Source organism: Mycteria americana, chromosome 1 (genome assembly GCF_035582795.1).
Source record: "Mycteria americana isolate JAX WOST 10 ecotype Jacksonville Zoo and Gardens chromosome 1, USCA_MyAme_1.0, whole genome shotgun sequence".
Lineage (NCBI taxonomy): Eukaryota > Metazoa > Chordata > Aves > Ciconiiformes > Ciconiidae > Mycteria > Mycteria americana.
The window spans coordinates 23,953,627-23,967,686 of record NC_134365.1 but is presented as its reverse complement, the minus strand read 5'-3'; the positions used below and the strand labels follow the sequence as shown (position 1 = coordinate 23,967,686).

Genomic DNA, 14,060 nt, shown 5'->3' with positions numbered 1-14,060 from the left:
GCATTTTCTATGGTCCTCTTTCCTTGGCAGAAAATGCAACCTCCGTTCTTTCACAGTATGGGAAACAAGTATTCATCTTCTCATTCAAAACAGAGTATTTCCAGGTTAATATAATAAATGATGTCTTTATTATCTGTGAATTAACATGATCCATCCACCTGTCAAAACGGGTAAAAGGAAGGAAATTTTAAAAATTCAGTTTGTCAAGTAGGGATGTACTTTAGACAGCCATTTATCCTCAGCTGGTTTTTGTGCAGTCTGCCATTGTAACTTAATGTTACTCAGAGGTTCTTCAAACATCTGTTTTAATCATTAAGCTAATTTCACTCTTTTTCTGTGGCATTCCAGTCATCATGACATTTTAGACATCTCTCTTCCAGATGATCCCAGTACTTCCAGTGTTTTGCCATATACACGTGCATGAAATAGATTAAGACTATATTCACAGAATGCTTTCTCACAGAATTTAACTTCTTTTCCTCTAAAGCACCTCACTGACATTTACATAAGTGTTAGAAAATTGGTATTTTATGTCTTAGGGTTACATTTTTCATTCAGTTCAATGATGCACTGGAATAATTTGATTATTTGTAGTGGGTTCCTTTTATAAAGCAGCAGCTGTCAAAACATGCTTGATCATGAACGGACAAAACCATGAATTAGACAAAAAAAAAAAAATCACACAGGACTTAAAATCAATGCTCTTATTGTTCTCTGCAGAACATCTGTAGAAATGACAATCTAAAAGTGGCGTGTTTAATACCACAGGGGTTTTATATTCTATTGCTTGAGGTTAAGGACAAACAATAAACATGGAGTTCCATAAAAGCCACCAAGCTTGGGTTATGCAAGGTTATTTTGGATTGGTATTTCAACCTTTTGTTAATTGGCCATAGATATATCCTATTTTTAATTTCTTGAATATTATATAGTAGTTTTTTCAATTTTGTTTGTTTAAAACTTATATGTAAATGAGATAATATATATGAGTAGAAACAGCATCTGTTATAAAGGGCTATTAAAAATGTTACAAATGTCAAGACTATAAATCAACATACTCCTACTGAATCTTGTCAAGTTACCTTAACTTTTACCATGTTTTCTCTAATGGATGTGTCACACCATGCAAATTCAGGCATTTAACTTAAGCTGTATTAACCAGCTAGAGACCCAAGGTTCCTCATATGCACAGTGGAGAGAGATGAGTTTCCCGTCCTGTGCTCCACAGCAAGAACATATGAGCACAAGTCAAAGTGTGTCTGCAGAAATGTACTTATGGTTATTTACATGGCCTTCATTATGCATATTTGAAGTTTGACGGACTCCAAGACTCAATTTATGGACTTGTGCCGACTGTACAGGTTTATACTCCTCCAATTTCTATCCAGAATCTCTTAGCAAATTTACAATATTGGGAACTGATCCCAAGGCCACTAAATGGAAAGGTAACCCTTCCATGATGATCTATGAGTTTTGGATCTAGACACCTGTTTTTAGCATTAATGGTCTTATTTTTCTGTTTATCAGTCAAAATATTTTGACAGTGAAATAAAAATAAAAGCTTCTCAATACGTTTTCTACTTAATCTGTGTTCATGGAATAGTGAATAAGCAAATATAACCTCTCTTTCAAAAAATGCATAATGACTTCTATTGTTGTAAGCACTACTACGTTTAGGAAAACAGAAGTTCCTCAAAACATTTTGGAGAAGTTTTAACTATTCTTTATTCAAACAGAATATGTCTAAAACTAATAGTTCAATGAATTTCTAGTTGGAAGTACACCTGGCTTGTAATGAATGCTATGTTAAACTTTATTAGTCAACATTTCAAAAAAGGAACCATTGTTTTTAAATAGTACTTTAAGTTCCCCAGGTTATTGCTCCATTCTTTCTGAACAAACTCAAGCCACAAAAAAGAATAATTTCAGGATTCTAAAATCAACTTCAAAGTGACTAAGCACCTAACAAAAGTCTGTTTAAGTTTATTTTCTCTTTCATTTCTTTAATCCTCAAAAAAGATCATAAAATCATACCAAATTTCAAATAAGATATTCTACAATGTATTAGTTTGTTTTTAAAATGTTTCTTTTGCATTAACTGAGAAACCTACAAGCAACTTTGAGTTTATTCAGGCAATGTATATATGTGTGCACTAAGATACTACATTTTTGTTCTATTCAGATAACCAATTTAATTGTATAAATGTGTGAGTTATTATGAAGATGTCCATAAGACTCTGTGCGGAAACATGTTTTTATTTGCAGCAAAAAGTAGAAGCACTGGAAAAGAATTATTTTAATTACAATGCTACTGTATTAGCATATTAATATGGGGTTTTTCCTCCTGAAAGTCATTATGTGAAGAATAACAAATCATTTAGAAAAAAAGCAACTAACAAGTGAAATTCAGTGTTAAAAGCTGGGTGATTTAGTATAATTTGTGTGTTCAGTCTTGGTTTTCATAAAAGAAATGCAAAAGAGGTGTTCATTAAACTCGTCTTTAGAGGTCAAGACCAAACCATCATTTACTACAAGCTAAGGTGAACCAACGGTGTAAATCAAAACTCACTGTATAGCTGTCAGCCAAGTAATATTTTCTGTGTTTCAATACTCAGAAATACATTTCTTTTGTTACAGGTACTTGCCATAAAACTGACTGGCCCAAGCTGTTAACACAAAAAGTACCACATATTTATATAACAAAGTATTTTTCTGACTTAAGCCTATACATACAAAAAAGTCAGAATTTAAATACAATTCACCTAAACATGTTTTTCTATATCAAACAGGATTTTTTATTTTTACTTACTGTATCTGTGATATGCCATTACCTTGGTGCTCACTTCCCCTGACTAAATCCAAAAGACCATGGAAATCAGGCCTGATCCAATTCAGCAGGCCTGCTTACTTCAATTTTTAGTGAGGAAAATGTTTTTCTGCTACACTTTCTCCCCTGTACAATTCCTCTGCTTGAATTAGCAGGTGTTTTATCAAGCAGTACAGACCTATTCTTTAATTCTGCAGGCAAGAGTCCCTCTAAACCAAAGACATGTCAAACCTTTGCACAATTATAAGTGGACACATGTTGACTTTTCCAATTAAATTAATTAAATAAAATGTATATTTTAAAACATTATAAAAATCACCTGCTAGAAGAAAAGGGGGAAGAGATTACGTAAAAGACTGATGACTTTAGTGTCTTATTTTTAAGATTTTCCAAATGTTGCAGATTTGCAGTTTTGAAGATTGATGCTGGTATTATTGCTCTTTCCTACCTAACTTGCCATTTTCGCCACTATCAGCTGGATAAAAACTCACACAGTCAACATTTACATCTGCCTTCCTGTTAGAACTGAGAGAAGGAGAGTTAAATGTCTGACTTGTTTTGTACTGCTCACCATGACTGATATCAGGAAAGATCCATGCCAACTGAACAAGGAATAACAGACATCCAAGTATGCAATATCTAATTTCTCATTAAAAGACGAGGCAAATGGTTTTTTTTTGTTCTGAGATAATAATTAGTGAATTACACTTTATATGATTTTACATACACTTCATTCACTCCTATTATTTTTCTTTTTTTTAAGTTATATGTGTCATCCAGATAGAAAAGTAATTCTTTTCACTCTGCCCAGGCATTCTTCTTCATTATTTTTGACAAATGTAAGTTGATCTTCTTAGACTTTTGAAATGCAACCATTTCTATCAGATCTGTGATGATAACAAAGATTTATAGTGCTTCATGTAACAGGCTAGAGCATCACTGAAGGATAATAATAAATGTTAGAAGAAACAGTCATTTAAGGATATATTGAGAAAATGTCAACATTATTATGCCAGCCACACCACAACCACATTCAGTTTCTCATGTTAAAATATAGGAAACCTACCTTTTGAATCATGTATTTTATTATCTGTGAATTCTGAGAGTTTGGTTGCAATTAGCATTCAGAATTACTCATTTGTAAGTGAAAACATTGTAGTGTTACAAGTATTGCGAGACAAAAATAAAAAGAGGATAGTATTTGATTTGTAAACTTATCATTACTTACCTTCTCTGCTGATTGGGCCGTACCAAAAAAGATTGGAATAAAAGCTAACCAAATTATGCAGGTTGTGTACATAGTAAATCCAATAGGTTTTGCTTCGTTGAAGGTCTCTGGAACCCCTCTTGTTTTAATAGCATAAACAGTGCATGTGACCATCAAGAGAATGCTGTATCCAAGGGAACAAATGAGAGAAAGATCTGAAATGTCACATTTGAGAACTCCCCTGGCATTTTCTGGTTCAAGTGTCCTCTGCTCTCCATAGTCTACAATGATATGTGGTGGATCGATAGCAAACCAGATGAAGACTCCAATAAGCTGCATGGATATGAGGCTGAAAGTGATCACCAGCTGGGAAGCTGGACTAATAAATTTTGGAGCTGTGACAGATTTTTTACCTTGTTCAAATATTCTGTGAATCCTGTTTGTTTTGGTAAGCAAGGCAGCATAGCTGAAACACATGCCAAGTCCTAAAAAGATCCTTCGAAACGAGCAGACCACTGTATCAGGAGTCGCAATCATTAAAAAAGTAATGGAGTAACAGAGAAAAATCCCAGTCAAGAGCACGTAACTGAGCTCCCGTCCAGAGGCCCTGACAATCGGTGTGTCGTTGTACCGGACAAATGTCACAATCACAAAGGTGGTGGCAATTATACCAAGAATAGCTATGAAGACGGGCACGATGGCCCAAGGAGAATGCCACTCCAGTTTGATTATAGGGATAAGCTGGCAATCTGTACGGTTGGCGTTTGGTCTCTTATTAATGGGGCACAGTTCACAGTTGAATTCATCCACCTGGTAATGGTACCCCTCACAGCGTTCGCAGTGCCAGCAGCAGGGCACTCCCTTCACAGTTTTCTTTCTTTCCCCGGCTTTACAGGGCAGGCTGCAGACAGATGCTGGATGAGTGTGTTCTCTATTAGCCCACTGCATGTCTTCTACCTGTGGGTATAAAAAATTAATGAGCCTTCTATTTTCCCCCATTTATAATATCCTAATCCTGGCCACAGGTTTGTCATAAATCACTGCATGCTGACAGTACAAATACAGTTTACCATAATAAGAAACCTGTTTCTTTCCCTTGTATTGACTTTATGAAAGTGTTAAATGACTGTGTCCAATAAATCATTCATGCCACAGGCCTGATGAGTGTCATTAGTTTCTATTTACCTCTTTACAGCTGACCAAATTGATGTCTGTAAAGATATTTATTGACTCCAGGCTAGTTTAAAAGCAAAAAGCCCTGTACACAGTGCTTTAAAAGTTAATCACATGCAAATATAAATACCAGTAGCCCTCAAATATTTAATTACAAAACAAGGCTATGTGAATTTCAGATAAGTTTCTCGTACAGTAAAGAAATAGACTAAAATCTCCTTGCATCAGCTCTGACAGAACAAAGAGTGCCAGAAAAAAGATCAGTGATGCCACCTCTTCCACGAATGTGGGTATTTTATACTTTTCCACTTTCTAAGTCTTGAAATGCACAAGAGTGTTTTGTTTACATTTCTAGAAGATAAAAATGAGTATATACTGCTTTCTAAATAATAATGGAAAAAGATGTCATGGCTACTACTTTAGTCCTCCTCATTTAAAAAATCCAAGGATTTTTTTGTAGTACAGAACAGATGCACACAGTGCAGTCTTGTTTGGGAAATCCCAGATTTCTCCACAGCAGCGTATTAAGAAAATATACTTTTTTCATCCACTTATCTACTCTTCCTGCACGCCCCCCCCAAATAAAATCTGAATAAGATTTTCATGGATCTAAAGCATCTCCTGCTTAAAATTACCACTCCGTTTGGTCCCAGCTCTCCTTAGCCTACCCTTAGTAAAACTGTGTTCTGCAAGAAGTCACGCTGAGTGAACCAGAGCAGTGCGTGGAGCAGAGCGCTACTTGTAGGCACCAGAATCACTCCGTGTTGCTCCCATGCTCCACCTTTCGTTCCTTTGTTAGGTGGTAAGCACTGAAGGACAAAGGACTTGCCTTGTTCTTGCCTACTAAGAGCTTAGCACTTCTGTTTAATTTGGAGGTTTTATTTATAAGAGAAACAGCAGTAAAAAAACTTTACCTCAGGAATGTTTTCAGTTCCTTTTGGAGGAGGACAGAATGAGGACAGCTTATCAAGAGGGATAATTTTGGCCTTAATCGTTTGTTTTTCTAGCAATTTTTCAACAGATTTGAGAGAAAATCACAATGTAACATTGCAGGCCTCATTTGCCTTCCTCAGAGAGCCAGGGCACTGGTTACAGTACCACGCAGGGTGAATAAAGCAACAAGCAGCCAGGGTCTTTGTCTTCTCTGTCCACTCTTCTGCACAGTGTAGGACTTTGCTGTTAACCACCACCCAAAGGGGCAAACAAGGGACCACACAGTAAGGAGGAGACAAGAAGCTCGCTCGTACAACCAGCTCTGCAAATCCCCAGAGTCACTCAAGGACTTCAGTGGGGTTTGGATTGGTCCTGAACCTACAGAAGTTAACCATATTTTATATCAAGGACTGCGCTAATTACACAAAATGCAGTATCTGGTGACTATCTAAAAGGAAATCATTTCAGTAATTAGCTTCCTAAAAACCATAAGAATAATCTAGTTGCATAAACAGCTTTGATAGAGCCCTAGCAGAGCACTTGACACTCTAAGAAAATATCCATCTCTGTTACAGTCTCCTAGTTTTAACCACTGAAATTCTCAAAGTCTGCATAACCCCTACTGTTTCATCTACTAGACAAGAGACAAAACATGTTATGACAAAATCAGTATGATAGCAAAGACGTATTCTCCTTCACAGTGTCGTCAGGAGAATAAATACATCAAAGCTTGTGATTTAGTCAGATACTATGATAATGGGGGTATCAGGAGGCCATGGGTTTTAATCCAGATCTGTGGATAAGTTTGGGATGAGTCAGAAAAGAACAGCACTGCATATTTGCCGGATTATAACACACAATACAGAATCACCAGGAGAGTACACAACGCCTGATCCAGCATAAACTCAGAATGGCATGGACAGGCAATATCTAATCTGGCAGAAAGCCTGACAGGATAAAGTTAAGGTGTCCAATTTTTTTAACACATTTGAACTAGCAAAGTGAGTTTATACCAGATCAGCATTTAATACCATGAGGCTACAGCATTTCTTATCTGGCATTAAGCGTCCTAAAGCCACATTTACTGTATTGTGAATCCATGCCTTAGATAGGTACACAGAATTCCTTTGTGTCTTTCAGAGCTTCTACCTTAATAAAAAGAAAAAAATATCTTTTTATTGTACAGCTACTTATGATTTCACATACTTTTGTCTTGATGGTGCTTTAACTGACTAAAAACATGCTTAAAACCTCTTCCTGGTTGACAATACATTAGAGTACCTCAGGTTACTCATCCCAGTGGCAACAACGGATAATAAATTCCTATTTCTGAAGGTCACTGGTAAAGTTTCATATTATGTTTTTCATTCTAGTACATCTGACACATAAACTACACAAGATATAATTTCCAGCATGGCCATACAGGGTTATGAATGTTGGAAAACTCGCTGGCTAAAAAAAATTGAGTCTTTTCTCTTTTTTTTTCAAATTAATTATAAATATAATAACTATTAGCTGTTAGCAATGGAACGATTCAAACAAGAATGGACTCTTAAAGCATAAAAAAAATTCTAAATCAATGTAGAGAATAACCAGAATGAATGGCTGGTGCAGGTGTGTTTTACAACATATACAAGTTGTGTCTTACAATCTGTCTTGTCTGGATTACTTTTTTTAGGCAAAACCTACAATTGCATTTAGTCTGACCTACATTTCTGAAAAAGCTCGTAACAAAAATGTTATGAGTTCTTGCTCATGAGTTTTCAATTTCATTTTCTGTCTACCAAGAAAGAGAAGATATTTTCCCAAGAAACATTGGCCAGTGTTTGAAATTAGAGATCCCCTTTAAGATACTTCCAAATCTGAGATTCTGGCATTGTAGGATTTTAACTCTGGAAGCGGGTGCAAAGATGGGATTCTCCCATGAACCCAACCATCCTGACAACTCAGTTCATAGCTACATTTACAAGCAAAGTGGCATAGTAGGAGCCTATCTGCGAAGCAAAGGTGTTGGCTCTGAAGGCTTGATGTTCACATTGGTCAGTATTTGAAATCAGAGTCTGGGAAGGAAGGTTATATTGAACTAATTTTGACGTAGTTCAGTGGACTGAACACCCAGTAATGATTAAAGATTAGATGCCCTTCCAGAAAGCATCTCCTGTTTTCATTTCAGCCAAAAGCAATCCAGTTCACATAGCCTGAGACCCACTCCACAAGTGTGCTAAGTGGGAATAATTAGCAGATTCATTTCAGAAGCAGACTCAATTGAAACTAAAATGCTAATGTGTGTACAACCTCAGACTGCTACTTAGACACTACCGTAATAGAGGCAGAGTAAAGGGCAGGCGAAACTATACCTCAGAGTGAGTACTGCTTGCTTTTATTACATCTGAACAGGTCTGCTAAGGGTTTCTGTATATGCAGCAATTAAAGACTGAAAAGTCATGCTAATTCTGGTCATCTGGTTCATTCCCAGCTAGCCATAACCTGCAGCACTCTTTGCCTGTAATGTATTTTTGAGCTATTATTTTGCATAATATGAATGTAATAAGGAAATCCAGTACAAGATATCATTACAACAATGGTCTTAAAGCTCTATCAGTTTTTTCAGTCACTGAATGTATATACCAAAGGACCCGGCTTCTCAAACCCGTGCAGAAGATTCACCCATGTCATTATTTTTCTATCCTTAGGTTATAGTACTATTGATCCCACTTCTTCTCTGAGATTAACTTTAGACAATAAATGATAGTAGAAAATGTTAAGAAACAAGAAAGTGAAGGAGGATCATTTGGGAACATAAAGCCAGGGACATTGTATAATATTCAGAACTGCTGAAAACCTGTAATAGTCATAAACTTTAAAGGGAGTTGCTGAATTCTCAGCCTCTTTTGAAAATCAAATTTTTTTATGTCGACATAAACCCTTAGCAGTGGAACTTTCAAAAGCGCCAAAGGGAACTTGTTCAATCCAGCTAATTAATTTAAATGGGAGCTAAGTGCCTTATCTGTTTAAGTGCTTTTGAAAATCCCACTACGCTTCCATCTGTAATTTTCACAATCCAAATACTTCGGAAAACCTGCCTCAAAGTGATCTAGACGTTCAAATGTTACAAAACTAACTTCAGGGGAGCTTAACTTTAGGCACACATTTTTAAACAAAATTCTCAGGGGGGAAACTGACAAAGAAGTCAAAGCCAGACAAAAGACAGAAAAGAAGGGGGTTCTTGACATTGAAAAAGAATGAAAAAGTTCTGCATCTCTTCAGCCCTTCCTCATCAAAATATCTGGGTCTGCAGCACTCTTTATACTGCTCAGACCCTGCTAAGGCTGAGTGAGTTTCAGATTATTAAGTAGCCTTTTAGTTTCTAGAAGACTTATTTTGTCACCTTCATTTTCACGTGACATCTTCTAGCTGCTGTTCACTACAGTGTGATATATGACAAGGCAAAGTTCATTGTTAAATGTATCTGAATTCATCATAGGTCGGGTGGACAGGAATAGCCTAGCTCTGTATCTATTATTAATAATAGTTTAAACATTATTATTAATTTTATTTGAGTAGCTTCTCTGAATTCAGAAAGTGTCTGATAGATTGATGTGCTATCATGAAGTACCTCACATTCCCCTAAGATGAGGTTCCATTTTCTACTATTCCAATACTTACTGGAGTGAAAACATCACAAAGAGTATGACAGCATGTCTGTAAGACACGTACTCATTTTCTATGAAATGCATCATGATACAAAAAGAGAATGGCTTCATTGCTATTTAAATAGACATAAAAATCATCTCTATATGAGATATTTGCCTGATGGAGCTGCAATTTGCTTTAATTTGCAGCACTAAGATTCACAGTTCACTATACCATTAAAATACAGACAAAATGCCATTTCATATCAAAATTGAGTAAACACCTCTGTCCTTCATGAACATTACAAATACAATTTCCTCTAATATCTAATAATAAAGGTAAAAATTAATGATGTGAGAACCGGGCTAAAACAAGATGAGAATTACATGACACAGTACAAGTAGCACATTCACATTTCTACGTTCTTCCAATAATCAAGCAACTCATTCATTTAGCGATGCCCTCAGCAACCGGAGGAAACTGATCAAAAATGCTGTTGATAGGTCACACATCATTTCTGAACCATTTCTGTGTACAAAACCACTCTGTTTTCCATTCTTAATGATCATGGAATAATTTATCACTTACATAAGTCAGCAACTGGTGACTATATAAAGGCACTTGGACAGCGTTCAGAGAGTTTATATCAAGGACATTGGTGGATAATATTTTAATGTTTCTGACTATGTTATATTACCACTTGCAGGAATTTTCATTTTTGAAGTCTTATCTCAGAGCTAGATATTTATTTAAAATAATGAAAAATATGTGTTTAAGGATATTATTGTAATGAATGGAATTATACAAGATTTGGACAAAGGAATGCAAGTAGTGCATTCTACTAGAGTTATGGGAGCAGGCAAACATCTTATTTTGTAGTCAGTTAGCCAAGACTTTCAGAAGCATCAAGGCTCTCACATATAACTTCATATGGCTTTTAATAGATATTCAAGTTCTTAATTATAAAAATGACAAAGAACTGAAATATCACCTCCAGTTGTCACTAAGAGTTGTTCTTATTTTTGTCTTGAGTTCCTGGAAGTATTTCTCTTCTGACAAAAAGGTTCATCAGAGAGGCATAGCAAGTGAGTGAATTAAGGCAATTTAGTGTAATATTTAGCTTTTTAAATCGTCTAATGTATCTGTTCGCACAGTAAAAGTTCAAGTCTCTAATGTACCTTGTCCAATCAAGTTATCTGAACCATCAAAAACCAAAATTAAACTGAAACTGGTTCAACTAAAGTGAATTCATTATGAGCCTAAATATAATGATCATTGCATTCAGTCTGTCAGACAGATTTTACCTCTCTAGAGAAAAGCTGGTTATACTTACAGACTAAACGTACAAATATTTGAGAAGCATGTGAAGAAGGGAAATAAGTCAAGGACAAAAAAATACAGTTTTAAATTAAAAAACAAAAGAAAACAAACCCCAGAATGAATCCAGATTGTCAATGGCAGTGTAAAATCACTATCGTTACCACATTTGCCATAATTGCTGTAAGTTATTTACCTCATTCACCCCATACAGACGTTTTCCTAACAACTGAGATGTCATTTTCTGGAATTTCAGGCATAGACGTTCCTAGAGATTTGCAAAGAACACGGGATCATATCTTTGGTTTTACCACATATTGGTTGAAAATGAATGCAGTTGAATATCAGTTTGAAGAGGAGTCTGAGAAGCTTGATTAGATGCAATGACCATTAAAGGAACAGTCTGAAATACTACAAGGAATATCATTCTTTCTTTTTTTCTTTAGGAACAGAAGCACAGGTTGTTGTTACAACCCAGATGGAAGCTGATTTCTCCTAACTGTGAATCCACCTGTTTAAAGTTCTTCCTAGGCACACCACTTACCATCTCTATCTCCCTAAAGGAAAAACAGCTTCCTAAAGGAAAAAAAAAAACAGCTTTCCTAAAGGAAAAACAGCTTCCCTAAAGGAAAAAAAAAACCAGTTAAATTTACTGTCATTTAAATTTGAATACGTATTTACATGCATGTATGATTTAAAATGTCCTGGACTACAGAAAGGAAGGTGATATTTATATTATTTGAAAGCAGTGTTACAGAGTGGTTTAACAACTTTGGTCTCTAAGCTTACAGTTAGCCTATATGGCTCTGATACAGTCTGACTTTCTTGGTAACCTTGGGTAAATCATTTAACCTGCTTGAATCTCAACCTTGCAATTGGCTGGAGGGAAGCTGTCATGCAGACAGGAGCAGTGGAGACACTTAAGTTTAAAATGTGGGTAAGAAGTTTAAGCAGGGATATAACTGATCTCCATCTCTCAGGTCTTCAAGGTTTTTTGCCCAGCAAGTACTTATATTTTTAGAAAGTTTGATTAAAACAATTTTTACTTTTAAATCTGAGCAATAATTTTTCAAAGAATTAATACCAGAAACATCATAACAATTCTGTGCTTCCTCAGCATGTCAAGATCTTTCTTGTCATCTCCAGTTTCCCAGAACTACAATATCACCAATCTCTGGAATTACTAAAGCTAAGAGAATGGCCATATTAGCCATATTAGCAAGTCATTCTCAGCTGGGGCAAAATAATTAAAGGGAAGGATGCTCTGAGGTAATACATACAAACAGAAAAGAACAGTGTAAAAAAATATAAAGTTTCCTATGCTGATAAACAGAAAAGGTTAAATACTATCCTTGCTTCATCAATGGAAGTATGTTATTTAGTGTGCTGAGACTGTCATTTTACCTCAAAGAAACGAATCTCACTAGTTAAGTCATATAATTCATGACTGCTGAATACTTACATAGAGGATCATGCCGTGGAAACCTTAAACAGGGAATAATCGTACCACTGTATCATAATCTACAGAGTGTTTATTAGTGCTAGACAGACTTTAAAACCCAGTCTTAAAATGCTAGTCTTTGAATGGTTTGGGAACTGTTTATTTTACTTCTTTTACTTTTACTTTTCTCTACCTGTGGTTTTGTTGGTACTGATGAGCTACAAAAGTGCTGACCCTAACAGACTCTTGGTACAAGAGTAGGAGGAGCTGCAATATATTCCCTTCTTCAATTTGCCAAACAACAAACTTATTAATGTGCATGGAATACCTGGAAAACAACATTTTATTCTCAGATGCCATGGGGAGTACACTAGCACAAAGTGCAGTGATTAGCAAGTCATCAAGTAAACAGCTACTGTTACTGCACTGTGTAACTATCAGACGGCATTTTACAGCAATCTAGTAGGCACTTCTATTCAATATAAGCAAGATTTTTTTTTTCTTTCTTAGAAGCATGAATCACAAGTAATTTTTAAGCACTTGTTTCTGGAGATAGTCTCTATTTACAAATGAGACCCAAAAAACAACAACAACAACAAAATCCAAACAAACAAAAAAGCCCCACCACAATTATTTCCTTAATAATTTTATGACACAGAAAAATCCTATTCAAGATGACATCAGCAGACTTCAGATTTTTTGGAAGTGCTTTGCGTGGTCTATTTTCTATATTTTGAAAATATGTAATTACTATCAATGGATCAGGCTGCAAATCAGGTTTCCAAAGTTATTCTTCATGCAGACCATTTTCACATAGATAATCTCTATCGTATATGCTTACCTAGAGGTCCTTACTGCCCTTACATGTACCTGACATGCACTTGGAGAGATTTTAACGAGCACTTATATATATAACTTATGATGTACACACAGGGATTGAAGTCATTATATGCTACCAAAAGCAGACTGTGCTATAACCTTGCTTATAATTAAGCATATTCAAAAAAACTTAAATTAAAAAAAAAAATTGTCAGATTTAGATTTTTCTTTAAGAAATTGCTGTTTTGAGAAGAAACATTCCACTATCGCCCTTTTTTGTCAAGTGATAGGTTTTGACCAGCTCTAGTACTAAGGCTATTTGAACCATAAGGCTTGGAAGTACTTTTTTCTTCCTGCAGTTGATCATGCAGAAATAGCCTGCAAGCATACTTCAAGAAGTGCTTGGAGAAAAGAACGGGAGCCTACTTCTGTCAAAGAGTTTTTTAATGACACTTTCCTTGTGCCTGGGAATCTTCTCAGTTCTGCCCAAGGTTCATGCCATCACTAGTTTAATGGACTAGTTGCATTTCTTGATGAAGCTTTTAATACCCATAACCAACATGCTCCCTCCCAAATCTGTTGCTTTTATTTACAGTTACCTAAGTTAAAGTTTGAGTCAGGCCTGTCCCAAGTCCGGTGCTCCATAGCTACTATATTTCCCTCCAATCTGTGTCAGACTCCTTTCGTTCCCAATGGTGCTCAGATTCTCC

At 35.8% G+C, this 14,060-nt stretch overlaps 1 protein-coding gene across 1 annotated transcript in view; it reads right to left on the bottom strand.

The window, feature by feature from the left end:
- GRM8 (glutamate metabotropic receptor 8) overlaps positions 1–14,060 on the bottom strand; it is a 340,486-nt gene that overhangs the window by 44,581 nt on the left and 281,845 nt on the right. The window contains exon 8 of the mRNA XM_075491536.1: positions 4,056–4,991. Within this exon, the coding sequence (XP_075347651.1) occupies positions 4,056–4,991 (936 nt within the window). The remainder of the gene's footprint in view (positions 1–4,055; positions 4,992–14,060) is intronic.